The sequence below is a fragment of the Rhinoraja longicauda genome, chromosome 36 (assembly GCF_053455715.1).
Source record: "Rhinoraja longicauda isolate Sanriku21f chromosome 36, sRhiLon1.1, whole genome shotgun sequence".
Classification (NCBI taxonomy): domain Eukaryota; kingdom Metazoa; phylum Chordata; class Chondrichthyes; order Rajiformes; family Arhynchobatidae; genus Rhinoraja; species Rhinoraja longicauda.
The window spans coordinates 4,798,654-4,816,061 of record NC_135988.1 but is presented as its reverse complement, the minus strand read 5'-3'; the positions used below and the strand labels follow the sequence as shown (position 1 = coordinate 4,816,061).

General features: G+C 48.3%; 1 protein-coding gene across 3 annotated transcripts in view; it reads right to left on the bottom strand.

Moving 5' to 3' along the window:
• Window positions 1–15,114, bottom strand: part of tacc1 (transforming, acidic coiled-coil containing protein 1) — a 207,778-nt gene extending 192,664 nt beyond the window's left edge. For 2 of the 3 annotated variants that reach the window (XM_078428734.1, XM_078428735.1), the window contains exon 1: window positions 15,060–15,097. In XM_078428734.1, coding sequence (XP_078284860.1) covers window positions 15,060–15,082 — 23 coding nt within the window. In that variant the 5' untranslated portion in view covers window positions 15,083–15,097. Of the gene's footprint in view, window positions 1–15,059 lie in introns of all 3 variants that reach the window. The other variant, XM_078428738.1, reaches the window with a different exon arrangement.
• Between the last annotated feature and the right edge of the window lie 2,294 nt (window positions 15,115–17,408).

The window sequence follows — 17,408 nt, the reverse complement described above, 5'->3', positions numbered from 1 at the left end:
CGTTCTCCCCGTGACCTGCGTGGGTTTTCTCCGAGATCTTCGGTTTCCTCCCACACTCCAAAGACGTACAGGTATGTAGGTTGATTGGCTGGGTAAATGTTTTAAAAAATTGTCCCTAGTGGGTGTAGGATGGTGTTAATGTACGGGGATCGCTGGGCGGCACGGACTTGGTGGGCCGAAAAGGCCTGTTTCCGGCTGTATATATATGATATGATATGATATGATAAGTAATGGCTATCGAAGTGGGATTTTGAGATGGTATAGAAACTGCCATTACAGTCAATGTAATAATTGTCCCTAGTTTGTGTCGGGTAGTGCTAATGGGCTGGGATCGCTGGTCGGCGTGGACTTGGTGGGCCGAAGGGCCTGTTTCCGCGTTGTATTTCTAAACTAAACAGCCTGACCAATATATTTCCCTCAACCGACATTTCAAAAGGGGTTGATTTGGTGAGTATCACTATTCGTGTGAGCTTGCTGTGAGTAGATTCTTACACACTTCCCATTTCACGGTCTTGACCACTATTCAGGTGTACCTCAGTGGTTACAAAGTGCTTTGGGTTCCATAGTCGTGTACGTCATTCTATCAGAGACCCCCGAACCCTCTCCCAAACCTATCCTATTCCAATGAATTGTGGACACAGCCCAGACCATCACACAAACCAACCTCCCTTCCATCGACTCCATCTACACCTCACGCTGCCTCGGCAAGGCCAGCAGCATAATCAAGGACCAGTCTCACCCCGGCCACTCCCTCTTCTCCCCTCTCCCATCAGGCATGTGTGAAAACGCACGCTTCTAGATTCAGGGCCACTTTCTTCCCAGCTGCTATCAGGCAACTGAATCGTCCTACCACAAACTAGAGAGCAGTCCTGAACTGCTATCTACCTCTTTAGTGACCCTTGGACTATCCTCGATCGGACCTTGCTGGCTTTACCTTGCACTAAATGTTATTCCCTTATCATGTATCTGTACAACGTAAATGGCACGATTGCAATCATGGATTGCCTTTCTGCTGACGGGATAGCACGCAACAAAAGTTTTTCACTGTACGTCGGTACACTTGACAGAAAACTAAACTGAACTGAGCTGAATGTACCTGCCCAAGTGTCTATTAAATGCTGTTATCGTAGCTGGCTCAACTGCCTCCTCCAGCAGCTCGATCCTTATACCCACAAACCTCTATAATAAACCTCTGAATTATTAAAGACTGCCATAATTTAGTGTCCCATTTTTGAAGAATTCTTGCTTACAAGGGCAAAAAGTAAAGTCCCAAATTGTGTCTGAAAGTCACCTTGAAAAGAATGTGCTTCATACTGTGACCATTTGTTCAAGACAATCCTTGTTAGGAACAATAACTATCATTTGGAACATTTTAAAATGCTTCATTATAGATTTGGACGGCACAGTGGGGCACCTGCTAGAGCAGCTGCCTCATGACGTAATAGACTTAGGTTCGATCCTGACCTTCAGTGCTGTCTGTGTGGAGTTTGCACGTTCCCTCTGTGACCGAGTGGGTTTTCTCCAGGTGCTCCGGTTTCCCCCCACATCTCAAAGACGTGCGGGTTTGTAGGCCAATTGGGCCTCTTTAAATCACCTCCAATGTGTCCGGAGTTCAGTTCAGTTTATTGTCACGTGTATCGAGGTACAGTGAAAAGCTTTTGTTGCGTGCTAACCATCCAGCGGAAAGACAATACATGATTACAATCGACCCATGCACAGTGTATAAATACATAATAAGGGAATAACGTTTAGAGCTAGGTAATGCCAGCAAAGTCCGATCAAGGATAGTTCGAGGGTCACCAATGAGGTAGATAGGAGTTCCGCTCTGCTCTCTGGTTGTGGTAGGACAGTTCAGTTGCCATTAGTTTAGTTTAGTTTAGAGATACAGCGCAGAAACAGGCCCTTTCGGCCCACCGGGTCCGCGCCGACCAGCGATCCCCGCACACTAACACTATCCTACACCCACTAGGGACAATTTTTACATTTACCAAGCCAATTCACCTACAAACCTGTACGTCTTTAGAGTGCGGGAGGAAACCGAAGATCTCGGAGAAAACCCACGCAGGTCACGGGGAGAACGTGCAAACTCCGTACAGACAGCGCCCGTAGTCGGGATCGAACCCGGGTCTCCAGCGCTGCATTCGCTGTAAGGCAGCAACTCTACCGCTGCGCCACCGTGACCGCCCAGGTTTGGTCTTTTCCAGCCTCCAGCTCTTCACTTCCCCCCGTTCCCACTCCCTACTTTCAGTCTGAAGAAAGGTCCTGACCCGAAACGTCACCTCTCCCTTATTCTCCAGGGATGCTGCCTGACCCGCTGAGTTACTCCAGCACTCTGTGTCGACCTCCAGTCCAACTCAGCCATGCCACAGAAGACGCCACATCTACTCCAGTCTCAATAGCCCACGTTTGGCCCACGTCGTTCCAAATCATTCCTATCCATGTTCCTGCCCAAATGCCTTTTCAACGTTGAAACAATGATACTGATTCACAGTAGAAGAGAACGTTATCAAAAACTGCATCAGGATCTTGATCGGTTGGACAGGAGGGCTGAGGAAGAAGGTTTAAAAGGTCACAAGGGATAGGAATAGAATTAGGCCATTCGGCCCATCAAGTCTACTCCGCCATTCAACCATGGCTGATCTATCTCTCCCTCCTAACCCCATTCTCCTGCCTTCTCCCCAAAACCTCTGAAACCCGTGCTAATCAAGAACCTATCCATCTCTGCCTTAAAAATATCCACTGACTTGGCCTCCACAGCCTTCTGTGGCAAAGAATTCCACACATTCACCACCACCACCACCACATAGAATGGTTAATGGGGTTTAATACAGATCAGAGGGAGGTATTTTTGGAAGTCAAACCAGGGCAGGACTTTCAAAGTAAATAGTTGGGTTCTGGGTTGGCGTTGTAGAGCAGAGCGATCGAGGAATGCAGGTACGTAGTCTCTGGAAAGTGGAGTCACAGGTAGGTAGGGTGGTCAAGAGGATTTTCGGCACATTGGCCTTCTTCATTCAGAATCTTGAGGAGAGGAGTTGTGATGTTACGTTACGGTAGGTTGCCAACTTCCTCACTTCCCAAATAAGGGACGAAGGGTGACGTCACCGCTCCGCGCCCCACGTGACCTCACCCAGCCAGCGGCCACGTGCTCCCGCTCCACCAATGGCAGCCGCCATTGGTGGAGCGGGAGCACGTGGCCGCTGGCTGGGTGAGGTCACGCGGGGCGGTGATGTCACCCTTTGTCCCTTATTTGGGAGTGAGGAAGTTGGCAACCCTACTAATACGGGACAAGGGCGGTCTCGTACGGGACAAACTAATTTAGCCCAATATACAGGATGTCCCGGCTAATATGGGACAGTTGGCGACCCTACGTTACAGTTATACAAGACATTGCCGATGCCACATTTGTGTTGCCTTCCGTTTTTTGCAATTTCCAGGTCAATTTACCCATTGGTAGAAACAAGGAACTGCAGGTGCTTGATTTACACAAAAGGACACAGAGTGCTGGAGTAACTCAGCGGGTCAGGCAGCATCTCTGGAGAACATGGACAGGTGACAATTAGAGTCAGGAATCAGTCTGAAGAAGGGTCCTGACCTGAAACATCACCTGTCCAGTGATGTTGCCTGACCCACTGAATTACTCCAACACTCTGTGTCCTTTTTTAAAATGTATCCGTTACTAGTTAAAGAACAGTTTGTGGAATGTGGAAAGGCGATCAGTATATGTGTGTGTGTGTGTGTGTGTGTGTGTGTGTGTGTGTGTGTGTGTGTGTGTGTGTGTGTGTGTGTGTGTGTGTGTGTGTGTGTGTGTGTGTGTGTGTGTGTGTGTGTGTGTGTGTGTGTGTGTGTGTGTGTGTGTGTGTGTACGTGTGTGTGTGTATGTGTATATATGTGTGTGTGTGTGTGTGTGTATGTGTATATATGTATGTGTATGTGTGTGTGTATGTGTGTGCATGCCTATATGTGTGTGTGTATGTATGTGTATGTGTGTGTGTGTGTGTGTGTGTGTATATATGTGTGTGTGTGTGTGTGTGTGTGTGTGTATGTGTGTGCATGCGTATATATGTGTGTGCGTATATATATATATATATATATACACACACATATATACGCATGCACACACACACACACACACACACACACACACACATATATATATCTGAAATATGAAGAAAAAAATAAAATATATATATGTATATTTGTGTGTGGAAAAGAACTGCAGATGCTGGTTTAAATCGAAGATAGATACAAAAAGCTGGAGTAACTCAGCAGGACAGGCAGCATCTCTGGAGAGAAGGAATGGGTGACGTTTTGGGTCGAGACCCTTCTTCAGACCTTCAGACATATATATATATATATATATATATATATATATGTTTGTGTTTGCAAATATATATATATATATATATATATGTATGTGTGTGTGTGTGTGTGTACCGTATGTATGTGAGTATGTGTATATACACACACTGAACTTGTTATTCTCTCTCGTTTATTATATTGATTACAGAGTACTATGTTTACATGTTCTGTTGTGCTTCTGCAAGTAAGAATTTCATTGTTCTATCTGGGACATATGACAATAAAACACTCTGGCCTCTGGTCTCTTGAGGACATCAACATGACAGTGTATCATGTCAGTACCAGGCCCCATGTGCAGCCATACAGTGAGTTCCATTTCACCTACTGTATGTAGACACTACTGAACTATGATTGATCATTGAATTGTCCTGGATTCATCACTGCAGTGACTTGGTTGAGACTTCCCCGAGACTTTGAGTGCTCTTTAAAACACTTCATCATCTCAGCAGCTGAAAGATTGATATGTTTTTAATAAACACACCGTAACTCCAATGTAAAAGCCCACTGCCTTCCTTGCATTCCACCTCTGAATGTGGTGTGTATCGGGAATGGGTATGAAGGCAATAGCTGGAGGTGTTTTTCAATTGCTTGCATTAAGAGTAAATCCACATAGACACAGAATGCTGGAGTAACTCAGCGGGACAGGCAGCATCTCTGGACAGAAGGAATGGGTGACGTTTCGGGTCGAGGCCCTTCTTCAGACTGAGAGACTGAGAGATTAAGGGACTCAGTCTGAAGAAGGGTCTCAACCTGAGACGTCTCCCATTCCTTCTCTCCAGAGAAGCTGCCTGTCCCGATGAGTTACTCCAGCACTTTGTGTCTATCTTCGGTGTAAACCAGCATCTGCAGTTCCTCCGACATAAATCCAAATGGACACCATTCCGCCATTCGTCCCACTTGTTTAATGCTAGCACGTGACACAAGGCTCCGTGAGATCATAAGACCATAAAACACATTTAGCAGAATTAGGCCATTCGGCCCATTAAGTCTGCTCCTCCATTCGATCATGGCTGATCATGGCTGATCCACACACAGGGTCCACAATGCTCAGAATCTTCCACAATAGATAGCAGTCGGTAGACCTTCACATATTAGGGTAATTAAGGGATTTGTGTAACTGCTTAACAGGATCATGATTAACCCGATTATAACATCAACTCTGCATTCACATCTGTTCACAATAACCTCACAGAAGCACAGAATGTAGATACTAGGACCTGCAGATGCTTTGTGCCAGTCAGGCAGCATCTCTGGAGAACATGGATAGGTGACGTTTCACAGAGTGCTGGAGTAACTCAGCGGGTCAGGCAGCATCTCTGGAGAACATGGATAGGTGACGTTTCTAGCCGGGACCCTTCTTTATCCTGATTGTAGGGGTGGGGGGTGGGGGGGTGTGGTAAGAAAGCTGGAAGAGAGGAAGTGCAGGGCAAAGCCTGATGATACATGGGGAAGGGTTGTTTTGAAAGGCATTTGAAGATAGACACAAAATGCTGTTGTAACTCAGCAGGTCAGGCAGCAGCTCTGGAGAGAAGAAACGGGCGACGTTTCGGGTCGAGACCCTTCTTCAGACCTTTCAGAACAAGGTCAGCTGAAGAACTTTTCAAAAGGATGTCTGATGCAGTAACTCAGGGAGAGAAGACTGCACGGTCGTTGACAAGGACTACTTCGTGAACTACGCTCTGATTCCATAATTTAATAAACTTTGAAAACTGTATTTACGTGTTGGTTATTTCTTAAAGTCGTGTCTCCAAGTTAACAACAAACTCCCCTTATATTAAAAAAAGAAATAAGTTGGTTGTAAAGGGGATAATGTCTTTTAATGTGTAGGAAGGAACTGCGGATAGACACAAAATGCCGGAGTAACTCCACGGGTCAGGCAGCATCTCTGGAGAGAAGGAACGGGTGACGTTTCAGGGTGAGACCATTCTTCAGACTGAGAGTCAGGGGAGAGGGAGACCAACGATTTGTGGAAGGGTAAGGTGGGAAAGGCATTTGGTTGGACAATGGCCTGAGATGAAAAGACAGAAGGTGTGAGACAAAAGGATTGAAGAGTTGTGATTTGTGAAGCTGGAGGAAAGGAATAGAGGTGGAAGGCCAGGGGGACAAATAGGTGGGAGTCTGGGTGAGGCTGAGGGGAGAGGGAAAGTTGGGGGGGGGGGGATTTGGGGTAAAAATGGAGAGGGGGTGGGAGGTTATAATGACCTAAAATGGGAGCGTTCAATGTCCCAGCCCTTGCTCCAAAGTTCCAGTTACTGCAGCACTTTGGGTCTTGTCTTCTCACAGAAGCTCGGTTTGGATTTGACCGAAACTACTCAGCTCCTGGTCTCTTTGCGGCCTTGCTCCAATCATGGACAATAGAGCTGAGGCCCAGAGATGGGCGGCACGGTGGCGCGGCGGTAGAGTTGCTGCCTTACAGCGCATACACCGCCGGAGACCCGGGTTCCATCCTGACTACGGGTGCTGTCAGTACGGAGTTTGTACGTTCTCCCCGTGACCGCGTGGGTTTTCTCCGGGTGCTCCGGTTTCCTCCCACACTCCAAAAACGTGCCGGTTTGTGGAGTTATTGACCGGTAAAAATTGTCCCTAGGGTGTAAGATAGTGCTAGCTTGCAGCGTGATCGCTGGTCGGCACAGACTCGGTTGGCCAAAGGGCCTGTTTCAGCGCTGTATCTCTAAACTAAACTAGACTATTAGCTCAGATCCAGGTATTATCTAGGTCTGGTGGATTTTGGTTATGGACTGTTTCATTATTGGAGCTGTCTCGAATAGTGCTGAGTATTGTATTCAACATGAGTGAACATCCCAGCTTCCGGCATTATAGAAACATAGAAACATGGAAAGTAGGTGCAGGTGGAGGCCATTCGGCCCTTCGAGCCAGCACCGCCATTCATTGTGATCATGGCTAATCATTCATAATCAGTCACCTGTGCCCAACTTCTCCCCATGTCCCTTGATTCCACTAGCCCCTAGAGCTCCATCTAGCTCTCTCATAAATTCATCCAGTGATTTGGCCTCCACTGCCCTCTGTGGCAGAGAACTCCACAAATTCATAACTCTCTGGGTGAAAAAGTTTCTTCTCACCTCAGTTTTAAATGGCCTCCCCTTTATTCTTAGACTGTGGCCCCTGGTTCTGGACTCCCCCAACATTGGGAACATTATGACTGAGGAAGGTCATAAATGAAGCAACTGGAGATGGTTAGACCTAGGCTGAGATGTCCAGTGGCTGAGATGATGACATCTTAATCCTTAATCCACTTAATCCTTTGTGCTCGGTCTGATTCCAACTAGCACAGTTCCCATTCATTCCCATTGACCAGTTTAACCAAGGCTCTTTGAGTGTTTTTCAGTTTAGTTTAGAGATAAAGCAGGGAAACAGGCCCTTTGCCTCACCGGGTCCGCGCCGACCAGCGATCCCCGCACAGTAACACTATCCTACACCCACTCGGGACAATTTACACTTACACCAAGCTAATGAACCTACAAACCCGTGCATCTTTGGAGTGTGGGAGGAAACCGGAGCACCCGGGGAAAAACCCACGCAGGTCACGGGGAGAACGTACAAACTCTGTACAGACAGCACCCGTGGTCAGGATCGAACCTGGGTCTCTGACGTTTTGAGGCGGCAATCCTACCGCTGCGCCACCGTGCCGCCCTTAAATAGGTAGCAGGAATGTTCATGGCACTCTTGGGCCGGGAATGACGGTATCCAACAAGTAAATATTGAGCCACAGCACCCTGACATTCAATACCGTTTGCCCATCACTGAACCCCAACACCATCAATATCCTGGGGGCTACCATCAACCAGAGACTCAACTGGAGGTAGTCGAATTGAATTGAATTGAATTGAATTGAATTGAATTGAATTGAATTGAATTGAATTGAATTGAATTGAATTGAATTGAATTGAATTGAATTGAATTGAATTGAAATTAATAAGTTCATTGGCCAAGTATGTGCATATACAAGGAATGTGCCTTGGTGCTCCGCTCGCAAGTAACAACACGAACATACAGTAACAATTAAGAATAAAGCATAAACATTAAAGTATTAAGAATACGACATCACAGTTTAAACAAGTGAGTGAAATATGCCAGAGCAAAAGGAGGCTATAGACGTTTGGTTAATGAGCGGAGTCGTGTCTACAATGAAGCTGCAAGGGTAGGTATGAGGCTAGGAACTAACTCACCTCCAAACTCCTCAAAGATCTGTCCATATCTTTGATAGAGCTCTTAAGGATAGCGGAGTCAGGGGGTATGGGGAGAAGGCAGGAACGGGGTACTGATTGAGAATGATCAGCCATGATCACATTGAATGGAGGTGCTGGCTCGAAGGGCCGAATGGCCTCCTCCTGCACCTATTGTCTATTGTCTATTGTCTATTGTCACCATCTCCAAGAGTCAAGTCAGGAACGTGATGGAATAAGCTCCACTTGCCCGCATGAGTGCAGTTCCAACTACGCTGCAGAAGTTCCACAGAGCAGCCGGCTTGATCAACACCCCATCCACAATCATTCACTCCCTCCACCACTGAGGCACGTGGTAGCATGTGGTGGCATGGCGGCGCGGTGGCAGCGCAGGTTGGGCACCGTACCGCTGGCGCGGTGTCCTCCGTCGCTGATGCCAATGTCAAAGATTGGCCGCTCTCAACCAGGAGGACACAAAGTCCTGCAGTAGCTTGGCAGGTCAGTCGGAAGAAGGGTCCCGACCCGAAACGTCGCCCATTCCTTCTCTCCAGAGATGCTGCCTGTCCCGCTGAGTTACTCCAGCGTTCTGTGTCGGTCTTCGGGGTAAACCAGCATCCTGAGTTCCTCAGGGTAGACACAAAATGTCGGAGTAACTCAGCGGCTCAAGGAGCATCTCGGGAGAGAAGGAATGGATGATAGACCAGCATCTGCAATTTTTTTCCTACACAATCTGCAGTTCCTTCCTACAAAGCTCAGGCAGCATGTCTGGAGAGCATGGATAGGTGACGTTTGGGGTCGAGACCCTTCTTTAGATCCTCTACAGCTCAGAACCAAAGTTGCTGAAACTTCTGAATGCCCTACTCCAGAGAGGGGTAGAGGTGAGAACATTAGAAGTGCTTAAGATGTAGAGAGATAACGTTTTGGAAGATCGAGGAACTGGGGATAGAAACATAGAAACATAGAAAATAGGTGCAGGGGTAGGCCTTTCGGCCCATCGAGCTAACAATGCCATTGAATATGATCATGGCTGATCATCCAAAATCAGTACCCCATTCCTGCTTTGCCGCCAGATTCCTTTTGCCCTAAGAGCTAAATCTAGTAATCGGGTAGATACTGGGGTAATGGCAAAGAGGAATTGTTAAGGCCGGCGTAGATCAGCCATGAAGATATTGGATGGTGGAGTAGGCTTGAGGGGCCGAGTGCAAGCAGGTACAGCAGGCAGTGAAGAAAGCCAATGGAATGTTGGCCTTCATAACAAGAGGAGTTGAGTATAGGAGCAAAGAGGTCCTTCTGCAGTTGTACAGGGCCCTAGTGAGACCGCACCTGGAGTACTGTGTGCAGTTTCGGTCTCCAAATTTGAGGAAGGATATTCTTGCTATTGAGGGCGTGCAGCGTAGGTTTACTAGGTTAATTCCCGGAATGGCGGGACTGTCATATGTTGAAAGACTGGAGCGACTAGGCTTGTATACACTGGAATTTAGAAGGATGAGAGGAGATCTTATCGAAACGTATAAGATTATTAAGGGGTTGGACACGTTAGAGGCAGGAAACATGTTCCCAATGTTGGGGGAGTCCAGAACAAGGGGCCACAGTTTAAGAATAAGGGGTAAGCCATTTAGAACTGAGATGAGGAAAAACCTTTTCAGTCAGAGAGTTGTGAATCTGTGGAATTCTCTGCCTCAGAAGGCAATGGAGGCCAATTCTCTGAATGCATTCAAGAGAGAGCTAGATAGAGCTCTTAAGGATAGCGGAGTCAGGGGGTATGGGGAGAAGGCAGGAACGGGGTACTGATTGAGAATGATCAGCCATGATCACATTGAATGGTGGTGCTGGCTCGAAGGGCCGAAGGGCCGAATGTTATTAAAGATGTGATAGCATCACATTGGGAAAGTGGTGAAATCATCGGACAAAGTCAGCATGGATTTACCAAAGGCAAATCATGTCTGACGAATCTTATAGAATTTTTCGAGGATGTAACTAGTAGAACCAGTCTACAATAAGGGAGAACCAGTCGATGTGTTATATCTGGACTTTCAGAAGGCCTTCGACAAGGTCCCACATAGGAGATTGGTGTACAAACTTAAAGCACACGGTTTTGAGGGTTCAGTGTTGAGGTAGATAGAAAATTGGTTGGCGGACAGGAAGCAAAGAGTAGGAATAAACGGGTCCTTTTCGGAATGGCAGGCAGTGACTAGTGGGGTACCGCAAGGCTCAGTGCTGGGACCCCATTAATATACAGTGTATATTAATGATTTGGACAAGGGAATTGAATGCAACATCTCTAAGTTTGCGGATGACACGAAGCTGGGTGGCAGTGTTAGCTGCGAGGAGGATGCTAGGAGGCTGCAGAGTGACTTGGATAGATTAGGCGAGTGGGCAAATGCATGGCAGATGCAATATAATGTGGATAAATGTGAGGTTATCCACTTTGGCGGCAAGAACAGGAAAGCAGAGTATTACCTGAATGGTGACCGATTGGGAGAAGGGGAGATGCAACGTGACCTGGGTGTCATGGTGCACCAGTCATTGAAAGCAAGCATGCAGGTGCAGCAGGCAGTGAAGAAAGCGAATGGTATGTTGGCATTCATAGCAAGAGGATTTGAGTTTAGGAGCAGGGAGGTTCTGCTGCAGTTGTACAGGGCCTTGGTGAGACCGCACCTGGAGTATTGTGTGCAGTTTTGGTCTCCTAACCTGCGGAAAGACGTTCTTGCCTTAGAGGGAGTACAGAGAAGGTTCACCAGATTGATCCCTGGGATGGCGGGACTTACATATGAGGAAAGACTGGATAGACTGGGCTTGTACTCGCTGGAATTTAGAAGACTGAGGGGGGATCTTATAGAAACATATAAAATTCTTAAGGGGTTGGAGAGGCTAGATGCGGGAAGATTGTTCCCGATGTTGGGGGAGTCCAGAACCAGGGGTCACAGCTTAAGGAAAAGGGGGAAGTCTTTTAGGACCGAGATGAGAAAACATTTCTTCACACAGAGAGTGGTGAGTCTGTGGAATTCTCTGCCACAGAAGGTAGTTGAGGCCAGTTCATTGGCTATATTTAAGAGGGAGTTAGATGTGGCCCTTGTGGCTAAAGGGATCAGGGGGTATGGAGAGAAGGCAGGTACAGGTTACTGAGCTGGATGATCAGCCATGATCATATTGAATGGCGGTGCAGGCTCGAAGGGCCGAATGGCCTACTCCTGCACCTATTTTCTATGTTTCTATGTTTCTATGAATGGCCTCCTCCTGCACCTATTGTCTATTGTCTATTGAGTGGCCTACTACCCCTATTTTCTTGTGTTTACTGAGGCCCACCACATGATGACAACCACATGACATCTCCGATTATATGCCCTCTCTCTCTCCACAGGTCAGTTCGGTCGAACATTTTTCTCACCTCCAGCTTTTCCACTATCAGTTTAAAGAAATGTCCCAACCTAAGACGTCCATGGTCTCCAGAGATGCTGCCTGACCCGCTGAGTTACTCCAGCACTCCGTTTCTATCACTGGAAGGAACAGGTTGCCTCACGGCGGTCACGGTGGTGCAGCGGTAGAGTTGCCGCCTTCAAGCGAATGCAGCGCCGGAGATCCGGGTTCGATCCCGACTACGGGTGCAGTCTGTACTGAGTTTGTACGTTCTCCCCGTGACCTGCGTGGGATTTCTCTGAGAACTTTGGTTTCCTCCCACACTCCAAAGACGTGCAGGTGTGTAGGTTAATTGGCTTGGTAAATGTAAAAAATTATCCCTAGTGTGTGTAGGACAGTGTTAGTGTGCGGGGATCGCTGGTCGGCGCGGACCCGGTGGGCCGAAAGGGCCTGTTTCCGCGCTGTATCTCTAAACTAGGCTAAACTAAAGGCTAGAAGCTTGGGGACCTCTTTACTAATAGAGTCCTCCTTTTATGTTGAAATGTTTCTATAGTTCTATTCATAGAGTCATAGAGTGATACAGCGTGGAAACAGGCCCTTCAGCCCAACTTGCCCACACCGGCCAACATGTCCCGGCTACACTAGTCCCACCTGCCTGTGTTTGGCCCATATCCCTCCAAACATAGAAACATAGAAACATAGAAAATAGGTGCAGGAGTAGGCCATTCGGTCTTTCGAGCCTGCACCGCCATTCAATATGATCATGGCTGATCATCCAACTCAGTAACCTGTACCTGCCTTCTCTCCATACCCCCTGATCCCTTTAGCCACAAGGGCCACATCTAACTCCCTCTTAAATATAGCCAATGAACTGGCCTCAACTACCTTCTGTGGCAGAGAATTCCACAGACTCACCACTCTCTGTGTGAAGAAATGCTTTCTCATCTCGGTCCTAAAAGACTTCCCCCTTATCCTTAAGCTGTGACCCCTGGTTCTGGACTTCCCCAACATCGGGAACAATCTTCCCGCATCTAGCCTCTCCAACCCCTTAAGAATTTTATATGTTTCAATAAGATCCCCCCTCAGTCTTCTAAATTCCAGCGAGTACAAGCCTAGTCTATCCAGTCTTTCTTCATAAGAAAGTCCTGCCATCCCAGGGATCAATCTGGTGAACCTTCTCTGTACTCCCTCTAAAGCTAGAATGTCTTTCCTCAAACCTGTCCTATCCATGTACCTAACTGCTTCTTAAATGTTGGGGTAGTCCTTGCCTCAACTACCTCCTCCGGCACCTTGTTCTATACAATCACCACTACACAATTGTTTGAAAAAGTTACCCTTCAGATTTCTATTAAATCTTTTCCGCTTCACCTTAAACCTATGTCCTCTGGTCCTCGATTCATCTACTCTGGGCAAGAGACTACTGAAGATTCGCAGTCTGACCCGGGACTGCATCAGCCATGGCCAAAAGTATGTGACCTTCTGAGTCCGCCACCATCCTGAAATAATAAGTGGTCTTTCCGCTGACTGGAGGGCACGCAACAAAAAGCTTTTCACTGTACCTCAGTACACGTGACAACATACAAAACAAAACTAAACCAAACCATCGACAACAGACACAAAAACCTGGAGTAACTCAGCGGCTCAGGCAGAATGTCTGGAGAAAACGGATGGGCGACGCTTCGGGTCAAGACCCTTATTCAGGCTGAGAATCAGGGGAAAGGGAAACGAGAGATATGGATGGCGATATGGATGGAGAGATATAGAACAAATGAATGATATGCAGAACAAATTACGATGATAAACGAAACAGATGTGGGCTAGGTGAAAACGGGTTACAGATAATGAAACTCACCAGGACGACAGTGAAACTAGTACAATGACTAGGGTGGGGGAGGGACGGAGAGAGAGGGGATGCAAGGGTTACTAGAAGTTAGAGAAATCAATATTCATACTGTTGGGTTGTGAGCTGCCCAAGTGAAAGCCAGACTAATCCTTCTTTCTGCCTTTGTACCCTGCCTTTTCCCACTTATATCTTTGCCATGAAGGAGGTGAGCCACCTCTCCTTTAGAGCCTGTCCTACGGTCACTGACGTTAATGTAAAGGATTGACAGCTCTTAACTAAAAGGACGCAGAGTGCTGGAGTAACTCAGCGGGTCAGGCAGCATCTCTGGAGAACATGGACAGGTGACGTTTCACAGAGTGCTGGAGTAACTCAGCGGGTCGGGCAGCATCTCTGGAGAACATGGATAGGTGACATTTCGGGTCTTCTTTAGACATCCACAGCTTAGAACCAAAAGTTATTGCAACTTTGGAATTCCCTGTTCCAGAGAGCCGGAAGGGTGAGATCATATTTAAGGTGGAGATAGATAAATTCTGAAGATCGACACAAAACGCTGGCAGCATCTCTGGGGAGAAGGAATGGGGGACGCTTCGGGTCCAGAGCTTTCTTCAGACTCCTCGGTCAATTCTGCACCATCTCCGGCCAAAATACTGTGACCTTGTGAATTCACCTCTCTCCTGGAGGTTTCGGGGTACATTTCAGACTGGAAGCCCCCACTGCTTCGTGTCAGAGCTGGTGTGAGCAGCTCTGGTGCGAGACCCACTGCTGGAGCCTTCAAAGAAACAAGAGGCCTGGCTTTTTCGCTTCCTGAGAGGAAATGACTTTCAGATCCAGCAAGCGATTGATTTCAGGGGATTTTAAAAAAAACAGCCACGTCTGTGTGGAAAGAAGTCTCTCTCTCTCTCTCTCTCTCTCTCGCTCTCTCTCTCCCTCTCTCCCTCCCTCTCTCCCTCTCTCCCTCTCTCTCTCTCCCTCCCTCTCTCTCCCTCTCTCCCTCTCCCTCCCTCTCTCTCTCCCTCTCCCTCTCTCTCTCTCTCCCTCCCTCTCTCTCCCTCTCTCCCTCTCCCTCTCTCCCTCTCTCCCTCTCCCTCTCTCCCTCACTCTCTCCCTCTCTCCCTCTCTCTCTCTCCCAGCAGCAGGCTCTGGGCTATGTCTCCTCGTTGCTCTCTCTCTGTTCCCAGCCCACTGACCCCCATCTCCCCAGCAGCGTTGCAGTGGGCCGAGCAGCGGAGTAACGGGACACCCCACTAAGTGCCAGTGATTGCCCCCCATCCCTCTCCCCCCTCACCCCCCTCTCCCCCCTCTCCCCCCTCTCTCACCTCTCGCAAGTCGCTCCTTGCATCGGCTGCTCACCTCTTGTCCCCCAGGAGATGTCAGGATGAATGAAATCACAGGCAGGGGGTAGAGAGGGAGGGAGGGAGGGATGGAGGGAGGGAGGGAGGGAGGGAGGGATGGAGGGAGGGAGGGAGGGAGGGAGGGAGGGAGGGAGGGAGGGAGGGAGGGAGGGAGGAGACCAAACTGGAAAACCCTCTCCACTTCCCCTCTGCACTCCCGGATCCAGAACCACTTCATACGGGAAAAAGGATGTTTAGTCACTTTAGCTTTGAGGGGAAAAGTGGAATCCCTCGGGATCCCAGCTCAATGTTTCTCTTTCCGTGTTTTGGAGAGTTACCAAGGACTTGACTCAACTCTCTGTTGTATGTAAGCTGGCTGTCGGGATCACACCAGCGGACTTGTGAAAAAAAACCTGACTGGATTCTGGATAAGATGCAAATGCTGTGCGAACTTTGCATGGATGCTTTGCATGAAATGCTGTGCGAACTGTGCGAACTTTGCATAGGTTTACTAGGTTAATTCCCGGAATGGCGGGACTGTCGTATGTTGAAAGACTGGAGCGACTAGGCTTGTATACACTGGAATTTAGAAGGATGAGAGGGGATCTTATCGAAACATATAAGATTATTAAGGGGTTGGACACGTTAGAGACAGGAAACATGTTCCCAATGTTGGGGGAGTCCAGAACAAGGGGCCACAGTTTAAGAATAAGGGGTAGGCCATTTAGAACTGAGATGAGGAAAAACTTTTTCAGTCAGAGAGTTGTAAATCTGTGGAATTCACTAACTCAGAAGGCAATGGAGGCCAATTCTCTGAATGCATTCAAGAGAGAGCTAGATAGAGCTCTTAAGGATAGTGGAGTCAGGGGGTATGGGGAGAAGGCAGAAACGGGGTACTGATTGAGAATGATCAGCCATGATCACATTGAATGGCGGTGCTGGCTCGAAGGGCCGAATGGCCTCCTCCTGCACCTATTGTCTATTGACTTTTGATCCTAACAATGGCACCTCAGTCATTTGCTGGATAGCAGGTTTCCTGCTACTCTAGCCACTTGCACTTCACCCAGCCTTAATGCTTGTTAAGTACTGACTTATTGCACGCATTCCATAGATGAATTACTATCCGTAAACGTTGTGCGCAGCGGTAGAGTTGCTGCTTCACAGCGCCAGGGACCCGGGTTCCATCCTGGCTCTGAAGGCGGTCTGTGTGGAGTTTGCACGCTCTTCCCTGTGACCGCGTGGGTTTTCTCCGGGTGCTCCGGTCTCCTGACACGTTCCAAAGGTCCAGCAAACTGCCTGCAGTGCGCACTCTGCGAACATAGAGCTGGTGCACGCGTGATCGATGGTCAGCGTGGACTCAGAAGGGGCCTGTTTCCACGCTGCATCATCTAAGCTAAAATGGGTAGGAAAATAACTGCAGATGCTGGTTCAAATCGAAGGTAGACACAAACTGCTGGAGTAACTCAGTGGGTCAGGCAGCATCTCAGGAGAGAAGGAATGGGTGACGTTCCGGGTGTGTCCACCTAAACTAAAATGGAACGTGTCAACAGTTTTCGTAATGGATTAGGGAGTCATTCTGCACAGAAGCAGACTCTTAAGCCCCTGTCCCACTTAGGCGATGTTTTAGGCGACTACAGGTGACTAGGCTGTCACCACACGGTTGCCGGGTGTCGCCTGTACGGCCGTGAGTCGTCTCCAAAGAGTCGCAGCGTCTTTCTGGTCGCCGCTGGATTTTGAAATGTTTTAATATTTTTCGGCGACTGTTGGTTTGACGCCAATGAGTGTAGCTTGCCGTCTCCTGCCGTAGGTTGTCGCCAGGTGATGTAGGTTGTCGCCCGTGCCGACTTCGGTGAATTCCATTGGCGACTCACCTACGTCAACCGGCGACAGGTACCGGCGTCAAAACCGGAGGCCAAAATGACGTGAATTGTCTTCAGTTGTCGCCGACACGGTCGTAGCTTGTAGCGGGTGGACGTAGGTTGACTTCGGTTGTCGTAGGTTGTCTCCTGTGTGGTCGTAGGTTGTCGTAGGTGCGTTCGTAGGTGGACGTCCTACGTCGTGACGATTGTGTCGCCGGTTGTCGGTAGCTTGCCGTAGCTTGACGTCGACTAGGTGGCAGGTTGTTGTAGTTTGTCGTGGACATTGACCTAGGGTGGGGGGGGGTCCAGTCGCCGGTTTTTTGGCGACCTGCTACGATTATTCCAGTCGCCTAAAAAATCACTTGAGTGGGACATGCCCTTTAGAGTCATAGAGTCATACAACAGGGCCTTTGGCCCAACTTGCCCATGCCAACCAAGTTACCCCAACTACAATAGTCCCACCTGCCCATGTTTG